Source organism: Gallus gallus, chromosome 7 (assembly GCF_016699485.2).
Source record: "Gallus gallus isolate bGalGal1 chromosome 7, bGalGal1.mat.broiler.GRCg7b, whole genome shotgun sequence".
Classification (NCBI taxonomy): Eukaryota; Metazoa; Chordata; class Aves; order Galliformes; family Phasianidae; genus Gallus; species Gallus gallus.
In genome coordinates, this window is record NC_052538.1 from 30,251,589 (window position 1) to 30,268,178 (window position 16,590).

At 43.0% G+C, this 16,590-nt stretch overlaps 2 protein-coding genes and 1 long non-coding RNA gene across 6 annotated transcripts in view; 1 reads left to right on the forward strand and 2 right to left on the reverse strand.

Annotated features, from left to right (window-relative positions):
* Positions 1–713, reverse strand: part of LOC107053863 — a 45,828-nt gene extending 45,115 nt beyond the window's left edge. The window contains exon 1 of the long non-coding RNA XR_001467602.4: positions 1–713. This is a non-coding gene — a long non-coding RNA (uncharacterized LOC107053863).
* UBXN4 (UBX domain protein 4) lies at positions 627–14,305 on the forward strand. Of its 4 annotated transcripts, none has more exons than XM_046944148.1 (13): positions 627–1,818; positions 5,240–5,342; positions 6,162–6,190; positions 7,032–7,150; positions 7,717–7,876; positions 8,294–8,405; positions 9,738–9,792; positions 9,949–10,113; positions 10,877–11,004; positions 11,905–12,007; positions 12,356–12,487; positions 12,802–13,010; positions 13,669–14,305. In XM_046944148.1, exons 2-13 carry the CDS (start codon positions 5,263–5,265, stop codon positions 13,805–13,807), a joined length of 1,431 nt encoding a protein of 476 aa, XP_046800104.1. In that variant the 5' UTR covers positions 627–1,818; positions 5,240–5,262; the 3' UTR covers positions 13,808–14,305. The 4 variants fall into 4 exon arrangements, with proteins under 4 accessions (XP_046800104.1, XP_422138.2, XP_004943050.2 ...); XM_422138.8 differs by having other exon boundaries at positions 627–742; XM_004942993.5 differs by having other exon boundaries at positions 627–742; positions 8,303–8,405.
* The window catches only part of LCT (lactase), a 17,477-nt gene continuing 14,574 nt past the window's right edge, over positions 13,688–16,590 (reverse strand). The window contains exons 16-17 of the mRNA NM_001389377.2: positions 16,156–16,392; positions 13,688–15,490 (exon numbers count right to left, since the gene is read on the reverse strand). Of these exons, the coding sequence (NP_001376306.2) occupies positions 15,285–15,490; positions 16,156–16,392 (443 nt within the window). The 3' untranslated portion in view covers positions 13,688–15,284. The remainder of the gene's footprint in view (positions 15,491–16,155; positions 16,393–16,590) is intronic.

The following is a 16,590-nucleotide window of genomic DNA, read 5'->3' on the forward strand; positions in this document are numbered from 1 at the left end:
CGGCTGTACAAAGAGCACGCCCTCACAGAAGTTACCAATCCGGACGTCAGTGGGCCCTCCCCTTGGTATGCTTCAACGGAATTCTTTCTTGTTTGAAGTGGTGTAGGAATTGTAGAGAATCGTGCTTTCTAAGGCACGTCCCTGAGCAGCGCTGCCTCACGGCTCGGCTGCGCTCATCTTCTCGCAGTGAGCCTGGAGGCCCCGTGTAAGCCACGTTCGCTTCTTTTCCACAGAGCACCACTTTCTGTCAGCTTCTCGTCACGCAGCCCTGGCCTTCCCGAGTGAGCTGTGTCTCCCCTGCCCGCACAGCCCCTCACCACACACCACGTGTGCGCAGGCCCCTTTTCCTTTCGGCAACCACAGGGTAGCGGTGCTTCAGAGCCCCCTCGAGCCCGACGCACCCCCGAACAGAGCGGTACAAACCGCCCGGAGGCAAAGCGCGAAGAGCCCAACATGGCGCCCGTCGCCCCCACAGGCTGAGGTGAATCTGCCGCCATCGAGCGCGCGACCAAGGGAGGGCACGCGGTGCCCGCGGGCGCCAATCAGAAGGCGGGGCTCGGGCCTCCGGCGCAGGCGCGTGACGGGAGGTTGGCGCGGCGGAGCGGCGGTCGCGGCGCATGCGCAGTGGGGCTGTCGCGGCTTCGGAGCCCGGCGGTCACCATGATGTGGTTCGGGGGCTCCATCCCGGCCGCCATCGCCGCCGCCAAGCAGCAGAGCTCGGTCTTCGTCGTGTTTGTGTCAGGTACGGTCCGGTCGGAGCGGGGGGGCGGCGCTGAGCGCCGGGTCTCGGCCTCCCCCGCGCTGACACGGCGCCCGCGGCCGCCGCGCTGCCGGGCCCGGCCCGGCCCTGCCCTGAGGGCCGCGAGCGGCGGTCAGAGCTGCGGGGCCGGTCCGGTGCCGTCCGGTTGGGGCCGCTGCGCCGAGCCGAGCCGAGCCGAGCCTGACTGCGGGGCGGGCCCGGTCCGGCATGTCTGCGGCCCCGCGAGCTCCGTCCCCTCGGCCGCTCCTCCGCCAGCTGTTGCCGCACCCCCCGCGCCGTGCGGTCATTTGTGCTGTGTCAGCGCGGGGCCGCTGCGGCGCGCCGTGTCCCCGGGCGGGCAGCGCCGCGCTTCGCCGCTCGCGTGGAGCGCCGCGCTCCAACCGCTGGGGCTGCGGGGCCGTTTGCGCACAGCTTCCTTTTCCTTTCGGGTTCTCCGTGCTGTTTATCCTGTAACCGACCGGCCGTTGGCGGAAGTTAATTCACGCTGACTTCGTGCGCGTTGCCCTCTCGTGTAGAGGAACGAGAAGGGAGCAGCTGGGGTGCGGTTGCGGTGCGGTGTCGCATTCGGGCTTCCAGGCAGCGTTTTAAGGCCCTGATAACGCGATGGCAGCTGTGGTGAAAGGCTTTTAACGTGCTGTTATTAGTTCTGTTCGTTTATTTGCCTTTTCCTTAAACATTCTCCAGTGTGTTTACCTTCAGAGGTAAGCTGACACGATCGCCTTCATAGTTCCTGGCGTGTTGTACGTAACTGCGTGCGAAGGCAGGTGCTGAGCAGGAGGAAGGCAGTGCTCTGCAACGCCTCACATCTTCACCTGCGAAGCAGCGCTGTGGCTGCCGGCCTCCCCTCCGCCTCTCAGGCTTAGATGTGTTCCCTTGGACTTCTCAGATGTTTCGCATTCCTAAAGACCTTTAGGAGCATTCAGAACCCGTGGCTGTTCTGAACTCAGTGCACACGCGCTGGGAGTTGAGAAGCGAGTGCTGTAACTTACAGTGTTTTTTCATGCGACTCGAGAACTGCGCAGGACTGCCCTTCTCTTCTGGATGTGGATGCTGACTGGGTGGGTGTGGGAATGCACGGATGCTCAGGCTGGTGATAAGTGTGTGACTGCAGGGATGTAGCCTTGCTTTGATATTGTCATACCATATCGCGTGGTGGTGGCGGTGATGTTGAATCTTCATGCTGCAGAATGGCCCATAGGCATTTGTAAAGGACAGGCATTCCTGGAGCAGCTGCCTGAGCGGGAAGAGGTGCTTTCAGAGGTGTTCTTCTTAGATGTTTTGTACGCTTTGCTCAGTGATCTGTAGGGGGACAAAACATCGATAAAGTGGAAAAAACGATAAATAGCAAATACAAATCAACTGTGCCGGTAGCATGACCACTGTGAGGGATGGCCAGCTGAAGGATAGCCAGCTACTAGGTTCAGTCTTGACCAAAGTAATTGAAGTCTGCTTGGTTCATTGTATTTTGTTTGGTTTCTACTACCGTCTGCCTGTCCATCTCTGCCGGTTTGCTGCACTCCTCTGGACAAGCACCAGGAGATGAAGAAGTGGATTATTCCTTCTGGCTCTGCACTGTTTTCCACTCAGGCAAGCTGTGCTGTGGCTGCTTAGCTTAACAATGAGGCAGTGTTTGCGACTGCAGTCGCGTGTTGTTCAGCCAGATTTTTTTCTTCAGCATTTCTGTTCATGAACTTCGTAGTTCCGTTTTAAAGCCTTCCTGGCACAGTTCTGATGACATAGTTTGGATCTTACATGCACAGGCACATCTCATGGATGTCTCTGGTATCCTCTTGGTAGAGGTTGTAGATGGCTTTCCAGCCTGCACGGTTAGAAGACTCCTTTCATGTCTTGAGGTATTTAATCTGAAGTTAATTGTTTGTTTCCACGTGAAACTTCCTTGGATGCCTCCTCTGTTCTGATTGGGGTGTTTAAGATTATTTCTTTCCAAAAGTTCAGCGTGTTCTACTAATGGAAATACCAGGCTATGTGTTAAAAGGTGCCTTTTCAGAAGTGAAAAAGGGGGGTTTGGGGCAGAGAAAATGCAGTTCCAGCTAAAGTGTTTGTGTTTCTTCTTAGAAACATTTGTAGGAACAGCCCTTTGTTTATAACTTTATTTTTAGGATTTTTTGTTTCTGTTTTTTAACAAAAGTGATCTGCAGTCAGCTGCTTATTTGATAGCGCTTTCTGGCCGAGCTGTATCCAAGCACTTTTCAAGTTAAACATGTGAAATGACGTGAGGAGGTGAGCAGCCCCCTGTTCCAGCTTGCTGTCATTTCCGGAACGGGCAGTCCTTGCCCTCGCTGAGAGTTACGAAATGCTGGAGGTTTATGGGCAGCAGCAGACAGCTCCTTCTGTAGGGGAGACGTTTGTCGCTGATGGCTGCGTGCTGAACAAGCTGTGAAGCTTTGATTTGTCTGTTTTATTTTAGGACTGAGGAATAGGGGTGGTTTTGAATAGGTTCCTCTTATGGGAACTCGGTCATTGCAGATGAAGTCTTTCCCAGTGATCTGAATCACGTGGGAGGTGATGGATACCTGTCCCTGTGTGGAGCTCTCACTGGACCTGACCACACTGAAGAGATTGGCACGTGTGACTGAGAGTTGTGTGCAGGTCTTTGATTGCTGCTAAGTGAAACCGAGTGATGTGTGGGAAATCTGAGGGTCTTGGGAACGAGAGTTCTGGGGCAGTTGTAACAACTCGGTGTTCAGCTGAGACGTGAGTTCTGCCAGCACTGTTGATCGTGGCCTCTCAGCTTTCTCCATGCCTTTCACATTTCGTGTTCAGGATACAGTTACTGCGATAAATGGGCATGAACTCCCAAGTGGGAAAGGGTTATTAACAAAAAGACACCCAAGTAGCTGTTCTGTGGGTAGTCTCTGTTAAAGTGCTGCATGAGGTACGGTTTCACAGAAGGTGAGTTATCAGCATTTTCCTTCCTGGGTCACAGCTCTTGCGGACTGCACGGTGAATAATCTCTGACCTGTTCTTGTCCTTCAGCATTCTTTCACCAACTGCAGCAGTTGTTTGTCTGGAAAAGTTACCATTAGGCAAGTCTTGAGGTATTTTTAGTAGCCTAATCGGATGAGCACATGTGAAAGTGTGTGCAGCACAGCGGCTGTCCGAGCATGGGGAGGTGGAAGGGGGGCCGGCCGCACCACTGGGCAGAACAGCTGCAGCCACCCGCTGCCCTTGGTTCCCTAAAATATCCTAAATGTGAACTTGGGGTATGTAGGCTGATAGGAACAGAGATTAACGCTTCTAGGGAAAAATTAGTGTGTACGGATGGGAAACACTTCTCCAAAAGCGGTGTGTTGTGTGTTTGGTTCCTTCTGAGCAGCATTGCGACCAGTCCTGGCCTGAAGGGAGCAAAGCTTCACAGGGGCATTCCTGGTCGTTCATGAGTAAAAGATACCACGTGAAATAGTGACTGGGATGAAGCAGTTCGTTGTTGTCACTGAATAATGGGCTTCTATGCTAGGAAGCCAGAATGTGACTCTTCACCGAGGGTGCAGTCAGCTCCAAGCTGCTGGGAAGTAACTGAATTAAAGATAAACAAATGCTTGTAGGCCACTGCACTTGTGGGAAACTGATTGACATTCACCTGAATTTACTGATTAACCCAAATTCCCACTAAACCAGTGCTTTAGAATACAAATGTGATTAAAATAACAGTTCTGAATTTGTGGCCCCCTTTTAAGTTTCCCTTACTTACACAGCTGCTCCTCTGTTCCCGCGTGCTCCTGACTCCTTTTCCTCCATTCCCACTGTTCATGTCAAGAACTGGAACACAAAAGTAATAAATCTGTGAACAAAGTTTTTTTTTTTTTTTTAATTAACAAATTCTGAAGCCTTGTGTACTGAATTATGTTTTTATAAGAGGTGAAAAGTGTGGCTTTACCTACATTAGCATCTGCTGTACCAATATGTACTTAAATTTGTTAGGAAGGACGAGCAGTGGATAGCGTGTTAGCAGGTCAAGCTTAACGGCAGGGAGAAGCAGTGGTTCATTCCAACTGCTTTGTAATCTGCAAGGAGATTCCGTAGAGTATAGCAAGCAGGGCATGAAGGCATAAACATGCTCCTTGTATCGTGAAAATGCAGCCCATGGGCAGTTGTGCAATGAGATGATGCAATCAAGCCAATCCCCAGGCTGCCATCAGGTCCCACTCCTTTATCCCTGTTCCATCTGTGTGCTACAGTGCCTTCTGCTCCCCTGGGCTAACTCACCATGCAGCTGAATTAGTGTGCAAGCTACGTGCTTGCTGTCTTGGAAGGGGTTTTGGTATATTTGTCTTTTTTGGCATGTTAGCAAGATGAATCGGCTGGAGTGATTTACCTCCAGATTATAGGAAAGAAAAGAAGATTAACTGCTTTGAAAATAATGGAGAGAGTCTCTTTCATCAACAATTTCAAGCAGCTGAAGCAGAGCTGAAGTCAGAGGCGGTCGTTGGTTCAGCTTCATGTATGTTGTGTTTGCAGGTGAGGATGAACAGTCCACTGAGATGGCTGCAAGGTGGGAGGACGCTCAGGTGACCGAGGCTGCCTCCGATGGCTTTGTTGCTATTAAAATCGATACCAAAAGGTTTGACTTGACTCTAATTCTGTCTCTTATACAATCTTTCATTGATGATGATGGAAGTGTGAGGCATGTAAAGTCTTCTCCCTGCACTGGAGGTAGTCTAAATACAGTGTTTGAGAACATAAGTGAGTTCAGTACTGCTGAAGCCACCAGAATCTGAAAAAAATTGAAAACTTGCAAATGGTCTGCAATGTGGTGCAGAATATTGTTTGCATGTTTCCTGCTGGCTTCAGCATTAGTAAAAGAATGCTCGAGGATGTCCTCTTTCAAGAGCAAAAGATGCAAAAAAGGCCAAGTAAAAAATAATGTGAATCAAAATGCAAAGTACTCTCGAGGCAATCCTTTGTTCAGCAGGATAGGTCTGTAAGGCCCCAGAGAAATTCTCTCTTGTGTAACACACAGCACAGAAGCATTGAGGTTTCTGGATAAATTACTCGGTTTTGTTAGAATAAGAACTTCAGTTCCAGTAGGGAAAGTGCACTGACATTTCCAAAAGTTGCATTATTTTGAAAGGCTCTATAGACCTTTTAGAAGACACCTGCATTGTTTGCACTCAGTGGGTTAGATGTCTCTTTCCTCAATTGCTTCTTAGCACTGCTTCCATAAATAATCTACTGCAGTCATCTGCGATAAGCAGGGATTGATAACACTTATGCAAAATGATAATGAGAAGATGCAATGCAAGTTTGCTTTTAGTGTTCTCTCAAGTATTTAAATAGTTCTGTGTGGTGGTAGAACAGTTATTTTTGTGATGAAAGGCTTAATCTAAAGTTGTTGCAAAGTGATCGCTCTTCCTCAACGTGCATCTTTTCTTTTTACCAGTGAAGCCTGCCTGCAGTTTTCTCAAATTTGTATCCTTTGAAAACAATTTCGATGCTACGTTATGATTACAAATAATTGCTCTCTACAAGTTAAGACTGTTCTTAAGACAAATATAAGCAATGTTATTAAAAAATATATCTTACTGCACAAAAATAGATAATAAACTCTGTTATTAAATGGTATCATCTACATATTCAGATTACCATTAATTCTTAAAGAAAGTGAACAAGTTTGTTTGATGTTAATATTGTGCAATTCTCTTAATAGGAAGTTACCCAAAGCTTTATGTAAACAGAATAACTCATTGGTGCTAATCAGCATTAAGAAACAAACAACAACAACAAAAAAAGCCAAACTCTAAACTGTTGTCTGAAGCTCAGAATTAGAGAGGAGGAGGAACAGGTAGTGGGTTGGGTTTGTCAGAAGCACAGGCATGAGGTTAGGTAAGCTTCCCCTCCCTTAAGTAGGGAGGAGTTGCTTATAGCTCGGGAATTCTGTCTGATGCTGAAAAAGAATTTGGTACTCAGATTTTCTTAGTGCTGTAAAGCATAAGACAGCATAAGAAGTCATCTCGCACAAAAATGAAGTCTTACAAATCAAGGAGTAATTGGTAGTTGGGTGTGTCTGTTTGAGAAAAAACCTTTGGCTCAAACAATTTCAAGGAAAAGGTGAAATACTGATCAGCTGTATGGAATGTTTTCCAGCATATTTGGTAGCTTTGTTTTTCTTCCTCCCCCCTATATTCATTTGGTTTCCAGGTGGAGATGGAATATTGAATAGAGATATTCAGCACCTAAGATTTCTGCTTTTCCTTATAATGTTAGTTGATAAATTTGTTGTCATGCACTGCCCTTAACTGCTGCTGTGCAGATCCTGTAGTGTGCGTTCCATCCAGTTTTTTTATAGGAGACAATGGAATCCCTTTGGAAGTAATTGCTGGCAGCGTTTCTGTTGAAGAGCTTGTTACCAGAATCCATAAAGTGAAACAGGTAATGCCTGTGACAAGTGGATCTTTCAGACTGAGATGGGTATGCTCCGCATGCTTAAGACAGGCCCTTAACATACTCCTTGGAGAAATATGAATTATTGTGTTTATATCCCTCCATCAACAAAATCAGCAAGTTTAAATTCAATACAAAATGTTGAATGGGTGTGAAAGTCCTGTGCAGAAGTGCTGTGCTATCTTTTGTTTCACAGATTGTTTAATCATCTGTGTAACACCCACAGGAAGGAGGCGCGTCAAGAAGCCTAAGCTTGAATGATACACCAACCACTCTTTCAGTAATTTGTATGTGGTTTTGTAATACTGTTTTAGAATGCGGGTTTTGAAGCATAAAAATATGCTTCAAAATATAATATAACCATAGTTTTACCACTGTGAATGTAAGAGTATAATTAAGAAAAAAGTATATATGGTTGTGTCAGACTCAACAGTAGGGGGTAATTTTAGTTTTATATTTTAAATAGGACTGACTCTCCAAAACCAGTTTAGTAGCCTTGATGTTTGAACCCAAGGAAAACATCATACTCTCACTTGTTCCCCCGAATTCCTTAGATGCATGCAGAAAAAGGGCGACCTCTGGAAAATCCATGTCAGTCCTCTGCTCCGTGCCCTTCGTCTCCATCTGATGGTGCACCAGAAAATGTGCAGTCCACAGCAGAGGATCCTCGTGGCTCTCCTGAGTCTGTTATGTCTGAACCAAGACCTTCTGATGGTAATGGCCAATATGTTAACACAAACGCTAGCTGATTTGCTTTTAAATAATTTCCCTTGTCTTAATTGCTATGGAATATTACAGAAACGATTGTATATTGAGTGGACTTGTTGAAAAACTTGAACATACCAGATGCTTCTTGCAGAACTTGTCATTCTGAGCTGTTCTAATGTGAGAAATACATGGTTTGTAATACAAAAAAAAAGCAGTGTTTAGGATTCAGCTGAAAAGTCTCCTCTGGATTAGTAACCTGAAATCAAACGGGGAAATGGGGAAATAAAAAGTTGGAATAGCAGGACCTCCTTTCTTCTTGAGATATCCTTGTTTCTGCCAATTACGGCTAATAGTAAACAGTAATATTTTTGTGTTAAGAAGTATAGCTTTAACTTTTCTCTCGTGCATGACTTTCTTGTAAAGCACTTGCAGACGGAGCAAATTCAGGTCAAGCAAGCCAGGAAGCAACTCAGTCTTCAGATGAGCAAGTGAGCAATGCTCAGCCTGCGAATGATCTTGCACTCAAAGTAGAAAGGTAACTCTTCTTTGTAGACTATCTAATGTATTCTGTTTGTTTCTCAGGATGTAGTTCTATGGGTTTTTTTTTATCAGACAGGCTGAATTTTAGTGCTGATTTCTCTTGTCATCTGGCAGGCACTTTATGTGGGCTTATTTTTGTTTGGATGTCTGTGATAATACTGGGGGGAATACAAAAATCAGCTTTTAAATTAATTTTTCCCATACCCTGAGATAAAGTGGTAATCTGGAAAATTAAGAAGATTGTCATTACTTTGATATAAGGTCAGTATTTTGATCTGTTTCAGACAATATGCTTTCTGCAAAGATCTTGGAGTTAAAATATTGTACTGAAAGCATTGAAACTAGGGCAGAGAAATGCTAACCTAGGTTTTCTACAGAGATGTCCTCTCATTTTCTTGTCTGTTTGACTGCAGTCCAGGCATACTGCAGAAGGCAGAGGAATTCTATTCTGGGACTCTTCTGCTTTTTATTTGATCAATGAACTGTTGGAAGACCTGATAAGCAATGCTAGTTCAAGAACTGTAAAGTATAGTAACAGACAAGACTGATAAGAAAGTCACTATTTTAATGTAGATCTCAAATTTGTTTTTAAAATATACGTGAATCTTAAACTGTACCATATTTGCATATAGGTACAGCATATTTTCCTTCAGGAAAAAAGAAGGAGGCAAAGCTATGTGGTGCTTACTATTTCTTTTAAAAAAGTATAACATCTTCTGTACAAAAACAAGAAATTCCTCCTGTCTGACTGTGCATGGCATTTGGTCATGCCTGCCCTTTTCCCACACTTAAAAATACATTGCAAATTTTGTGCATTGGTTCTTACTCTAAGGCACCTGTCTGGATAAAAGGGACAGACACATGTGTGTCTATATCAGTACTTGCTATATATTGTTTGTTTTCCATTTTAGGAAGTGGTGTGCAGAAGAAAGCAGATGGCTTAAATAGTTAGGAACGGGTTGAGATTAGTGTTTCTGTTACCACAGGTTACAATAGTATTGCTTATTGTATGTCTTAAAAGATGTCAAACAACAAGAATATGTAAGGTTCTTCATTTAGTGGACAGAAAAGAACAGAAGAAATATGTTAGAACTACCATTAAAAACTGCAGGCTAAGTGCTGAATCACTACCTCATGTTGTTAGGGATGGTACAGCCACATGTGAATGAATCATTACTCTTACATTAGCTGTTAGCAGAGTGTTACAGTTCCTCTTCACTTTGATGCATTTTATTCTTCTCTGCTGGGAAATGCTTCATTAAAAGTAAAAATATTAATAGTAGATGCTTCCATTTGAAGACTTTTTTTCATTTGCTTTTAAATTTAGAATCACAAAAAAGCTTGAAGAAAGACGAGAGGAGAAAAGGAAAGAAGAAGAACAGGTAAAACAAAAATGTGGAAGTACTTGCAGTATTTATTTAGACACCCATATTTGAGTAAATGCTTAATTGCTTTCTAAACAAATATACTTCAGTCTCATTCCACTTATCCAAGGCAATTTTGTGGTCTCATTTTTATTCTCCCTCTTGTTTATTCAGAAAGAAATTAAGAAAGAAATAGAACGGAGAAAAACTGGTAAAGAAATGTTGGAGTACAAAAGACGTCAGGAAGAAGAATTGACAAAACGAATGTTAGAGGAAAGGAACAGAGAGAAGGCGGAGGAGAAGGCCGCTAGAGAGCGTATCAGGCAACAGATTGCATTGGTAATTTCTTCATTTGGAAAGACAGTTTGCTGCTTCTCTCTTGAAAGGGCCGATAGTACTAAAAGGATACATTTTCTCATTTGGTAAAACATGGAAACATTTCAGTTTTTCTGTTTGGAACTCTGTGGCTTTGCATGGTGACAAGTTATGCATTTTAATAGCATTTGCTGTGAAGCTTCTACTTCTATATGCACAATGATGATATCTGTGAGAATTAAAGTACTAGCTTTTTCCTGTGTAGCTTGAGCCCAGTGATCCAGTGATGAATTATCATTAAACATAAAAAATAATTGCAATTCAAACTGAGATCTGAAATGGAAGCACAGGAAATATTTAATTGTTTGAAAATGGAATTTTTGTGTTGGTTTTTTTTTAGTTTGTATATATAGGTGTTTATATATGCATATAAACAGTTCACAACTGAAATCCCTCTTTGTTTTCAAGTTTTGTCTAGAACATGTAGAACTACAGCAATGTGACTTGTCATAGATTTTTCCCTTTCTCTTTACTGGAGAGTTAGCCTTCCCATGAAAGTGTATCTGTTGACTGCTTAGATGAAGTGACTCACTGAAAAGTGTATTTTATCTTTCCTAATGACAAGAGACAGTGCATTTTGACAGTGAAAACAGCTTTGCAACACCACTGCCTTTCCTCCGTGCAGCCTATTTAGAGCAGTTGGGTTCTCAGTACAGATTGAGATTTTTATGAGTATTAAGTTGCAGTTCATGGTGAAAATGAAGGTTTATGTTTGGTCTTTCCTAAGGATCGTGCTGAGAGAGCAGCTCGCTTTGCAAAATCGAAGGAAGAAGCAGAAGCTGCAAAAGCTGCAGCTCTTCAGGCTAAACAAGCTGAAATAGAAGCCAGAAAAGAAGCATCTCAAAAGGAGCGAAGGTGAGTTGTTGTAGAGAAAGCAAAGTGTATACTGGTGGGAGAAAGGTTAAAAAACCTTTGCATAAGCATTAAGAAATTTAATATGTCCTAACCTATTAAATGATGCTATGCTGGTGTGTTTAAATACTGACGTAAAAATTAGCTTTCTTTTGTAATATTAACTCATAGCTATTTCAATCAGTGCTATGTTCTCAGATAACTTGCATTCTTTAGACATTAATGATACATTTGCCTCCTGATCTTTGATTTGAATACCAGGTATGATGGAACTAGGTAAGGAACTAGATGGGGTGGTTATGTCAGAACTACAGTGGAGAATGTGGTGCTGACCCAGCTGTTTCTCTGGGTGCACAACTGGCTTGCATTCACCAAGGCTTGTTTATGCACATCAGCATAGACATGGCTCCTGTTCTGCCTAATGCTACTGTTTCAGAAAATATCCTAATGTATGGAGGACTTAAACAGTTACTGAACTGTGAATCAGAACCCCAGAAGAAAGGGCACAGTGCAGGAGTAACCTGTTAGATAGCTGACTGTAGCATTACCTGCCAAGCTAGAGTGAATATGGATGCCCTCATAGTATAACTTCCAAAAAATCCAACAGAAGTAATACAGGCTACACAAAATATGTGTGGTTTATATTTCATTCATGTATTCATTGTTCTGAGTGATTAATATAAGCATCTTGTTTGAATACTGACGGGTCTGGTGAAATGCAGAGATGCATGGTGGCATATAAAGCAGATGGTTATCAACTGCGAATCCAAATTCATAAGGTATCTGAACTGCCATAAATAAGATGGCTGCCCCTCCCTTCCACACCTGAATACTGCCAAGCTAAAGCCCCAGGAGTGTTTGTAATTGTTAGTATACCAACTGACCATGGTGAATGTCCTGCAGTGCAATAGCCAGGATTCAGTTCCGCCTTCCAGATGGATCTTCCTTTACTAACCAGTTCCCATCTGAAGCACGGCTGGAAGAAGCGAGGCAGTTTGCTGCACAGGTAAATCAGTGTTTCCTTTTCTCAGCTACATGCTAATTACAGATTAATGTAGCAGCAACTAGTTGTTGATCACGGCAGAATCGTTAGCTGCTTTCCTTTTTGTTAATTTGAAGTGAGTTTTGGTTAGCAGCATTCTCCAGAACCACCAACTGCCTTTGTACAGCTGCAGCATGGCACTTGTAAGAGATATGAAAAGTTCTGCTATTCTTCATATGAAGATCATTGTAATTTTGATAAGAACTCTTGGTCAGTAAGGCCATATATGCTCAGCTGGCAGCTCCGCAGTTGTTTGAAAGTGGAAAGTGAGCAGTTAGTTATAACTGAAATGTTTTCTTTATACTTTCACAGACGGTTGGTAATGCTTATGGCAATTTTTCTCTGGCGACAATGTTTCCCAGAAGGGAATTTACCAAAGAAGATTATGGAAAGAAATTACTGGAGTTAGAGTTAGCACCCAGTGCTTCTGTAGTGCTGCTGCCGGTAGGTGTTGCTTCGAGGTTGGTTTGTTCTTCATTTTGCTACAAACATCAATACTGTTACTATACAGGTGCTTCTAGTCAGCCATTAGAATATTTGCTTGAATTTTGTTCTTTACTGTCTCTAAGACATATTGCAAAATTAGTATAATTTGTTTGAACTAATTAGGAAAGAGACATCGATATTTGTTTTTTGTGGAACCAAATGGGGTCTTTTCTAGTGTCTGTTGAGCTGCTTCTAAATTACGTGTGAAATACTCTGCCAGAATGAGTACAGCTTTAATACCTGACAAGTTTGCTTTTGGTGTCCATACCCAGGCAGGAAGACCTGCTACTTCTGTTGTTCAGGCTTCAGGCGGTGACCTGTGGAAGTTCTTGGGCACAATACTTTATCCCCTCCTCGCAGTCTGGAGATTTATTAGCAACTTTCTGTTTACGAGTCCACCCCCTTCAGAGTCTACTGTGAGAACAGTCCATCAGCAAGACCATTCAAATCCCTCAAACTCTAACAATGTTGAGCAAAGCAGGTAATCAAAACTGTTTATGGTAGCTGTCTCTAAGTACTTGCTAGAATTGTTTTAATCTTATATTATTGAACTGAACCATATCTGTTCTTTTATACTTGTTGCTCTGTCCTTGCAGCTTCAGGAAACCACCCTTCTGTGTGGCTAAAGGATAAACTGGGGGCAGGCAAACTGCTTCTCAGCCCCCATTAAGCTATCTTGGTTTTTACATGTGTGATTAAGCAAGCCTCTTACAGCTTGCTTCAGTTTCTAAGTACAGCGTAGGAAAAAAAAAAAACATAGTTTTGCAGCCATTAATGAGCACAGAATTCAGCTGTAACTACGAACGTGGGTTTCACTTGAGCTGATACTGTTTGGAAGATAAAAATTTTGAAGATGTAAAGTTCTTATGGTGTAGTTACACAAGAAACATGAGCAACTGAAGTCGATCAGAGAGTTGAGGTTTTGTGTTGGAGGAGAAATCTCTTATACCAGGAGCTATTTCACATGAAGTAGACATGTATCACCTCAGAGCCAGGAGAACCGAAGTTCAGTTTGACTGCTAAATGCCATATTTGCAGCTGGGTACTGTTTCCCAGGGAAGCAAAGGGCTGAGGAAACCTTTTACTGGGGATAAGAGAAGGAGGGATGCTCTACTTACACACTGCATTTTGTACCCTAGGCAAACTGTCAGGAAAAGAGTAACAGAAAAACGAGGGGAAGACTTCAAAAAAGAAGGCAAAATATATAGACTGAGGACTCAAGATGATGGAGAAGATGAAAACAATACCTGGAATGGAAATTCTACACAACAAATGTAGTTTTGAGTAACTGCAGTAACGAGTCAGGCTTTTTTGTTGTTTTTTTTTTTGTTTTTCCTTATTTGATTTAAGTCAACTAAAGCTTCTGGAGAAGTGGGGCTTCTTTCACACCAACTGAATTACTTAATTCTTATTCCTACAGTGGAGTTTGGAATAAAGTTGCCTATTTCAGAACAATCAAGTGGGTGTAGCTGTGGCTTAAGAAGTCAAGAGTTGAAAAGATTGAAAATGTCCATCCGCTTTCATAATCATTACCCTACTGCCATTAGTAAGGCACTTTTTAATCTTTAAATATTCTGCTACATAAAGTTAAGCGCCAGGTATTAATATAAAGGCCATAGTAGGGAATGACTGATTCAAAATGAGGGTTTCAGAAGCACTATAAGTAGCAAATCAGGTAACTAATTTATGTTTAACTTTTTTCTTGCTTCTGCAACTGCAAGCAAAACCTTGTAGTTTTTAATTCCCCGAGCACTCAATAAACTATTTTCCAGAAAACATAGGTGTCTTTTCTTGTAACATTCCTCTGAGGTATATGGTCACAAAGAAGCAAGCAGCTAGGCTTACATGCTAAGATTTAAAATACAAGTCACAGTTGTTTCAGTTCAAATGACCTGACTTGGGAGTTGTTCCTGTTGAAATCTGGTAAAGGAAGTATGAAAGTGTTTAGTGTCCAAAAAGGCGGTATGGGAGAAAAACAGCTTCTTTGTCACATAAAGTGGAAACGTTGAGGAGACTGCAATACAAGAGCGTGGAAGCTTTTATTTTGAAGATGATTTTGAAGATGAAGAATGCTGACTTTCTTTCCTCCCCAGGTATTGTGCATTTATATTTTTTACAGTTACAGGTGTTCGGTGCTGCTGCAGACTTCTTTGCAAAGGAACTTCAGTAAGTATTGCACTGTTCAACTGTAAAGGCTAAGTGCTATTACTTTACAAAAAAATAAATCATGATACAATTAAGAAAATACTATAGATGAAATGAAGGAATGCGGGGCGAAAAAAACCTCCACAGTAGCTGCAATAGAACAGTACATTCTGCTATACCTGTCTGTGCCAGTGTTGGCACTAGCTTGTTTTTGAAAGATTAAGTAGCAGTAGAGCTTCGTGGGATGCTCTCAGTTCCCTTGAAAAGACAAGCAGGATCCAAGGGAAGATCATGAAGGAGGGTAGATGAAGGTTTTGACTCAGAATCCGTACACAACTTGGAACCATCAATTTTAGTTTTGACTTGAAAAGAATTATCAATAGCAGCTGGAAAAAGAAATCAGTGTTTTTTACTTCGTATTTTAAGCAAACAGCAAGATTGGAAATCACCTCCAAGGCAAGACACTGAGTTGCAGCAGTACAAGCCCTCAGTATCTTTTTTCAGTGCTACAGGGTACAGTTCCTTAGGCTTTCTTTGTTAAGAAAAAAAAAGCATTTTAGCAAGTAGAAATACTTTTCAATCTGTTCCACATATTCAAATGAATTAAATTTTACATTTTACTGAGTTCCATGGATGATTGCTTATGATATCTTTTGGATATTGTTCCATATTTATATGAAATAAGTGCCAGGCCCAGTGCTCCAATTGCAGAAAGTGCAAATAGCACATACAGTGCTATTTCTGCTCTTTGTGATGTTAAATCTAATCCCAGAAAGCGCACACTGTCAGCCAGTCCTGGTGTGGTGTCTGGTATCACTGTTCATGAGAAAACAATAAGGAATAGTTAGTACGTGGCTTGTCAGGAGCATTTTCATGTGTAGGTGTGCATCACTTCTTCCTCACTCTGCAGGGCTTTTTAGTTTGGCTCTTCAGCACTCTGGCAGTAGCCGTGGGTCTGTGGGATCAGCAATTAATACAGTTCTAGCTCAGAGTAATGGTACAGCTGAGGGCTTATAGTGAGATCCTGGGCCTGGAGGAGAGGCAAGTATTTCCCGACATCTACTGCTGATAGAAAATGGCCATTTAAACACCCAAACTGAAGTGGTTGCTGCTCAGTTAATATACTTAGTCCAGAGATCACAAGATAAAAAAGAATATTTCCAAAGTCTTCTTAGAAAGTAGTCAAAATTGTTTTTAAGAAAAATGCAGTGCAGGAGTACTGAACGGGTGGGATGTGGAAAACATAGTAGAATGCAGTAACTTTTTTTGTGTTTTGAGGACAGACAGCTAGGTTTTAGCATAAAATCTTAAGTTATTCTGGCTTTGGAAACAGAAATGACAATACGTTCTGTGTGAATGTCTTCATTAATAAAGGCTGGTGATTAGGCAGTTTGCTACCCCAGCTCTGTAAAAGAATACTGGAGAAAACAGTGTCTTTTAGGAGGAGAGATTGTGGAAGTACAATTTGCTGCACCACTTACCGTCAGGCTCTGTTTCCAGACAGGGATGTGGGCCTGTTGCAGGATCTGGAAAGCCGTTGCAGCTGATGATCTGTGAGTAGTACCTGGTGGAGGCCTTGGGGAGCCGTGGCAGTGTGGGGTCCGTGTAATTCACGTGGTAGAACCCAAACCTTTCATCATAGCCCACTGCCCACTCAAAGTTGTCCATCAGCGTCCATGCTGTGTAGCCACGCAGATCAACACCATCAAGCACGACAGCTGTTAGCAGGAGCAGACACAGCAGGTTAGTTGGGCAGTCAGGTGACAGGAGTCACCAGGAGGCCAGTGGTGGTGCAAACAGGGCACTACACAGAAGCGCACACAGTGCAGTGCAGTTACTGCCGTGTTTGTCTCACCATCTCCCTCTCCCCACAACACCTGTGTTGCTACAGCTAGTAATGAGCCAGGGCAGCTCGG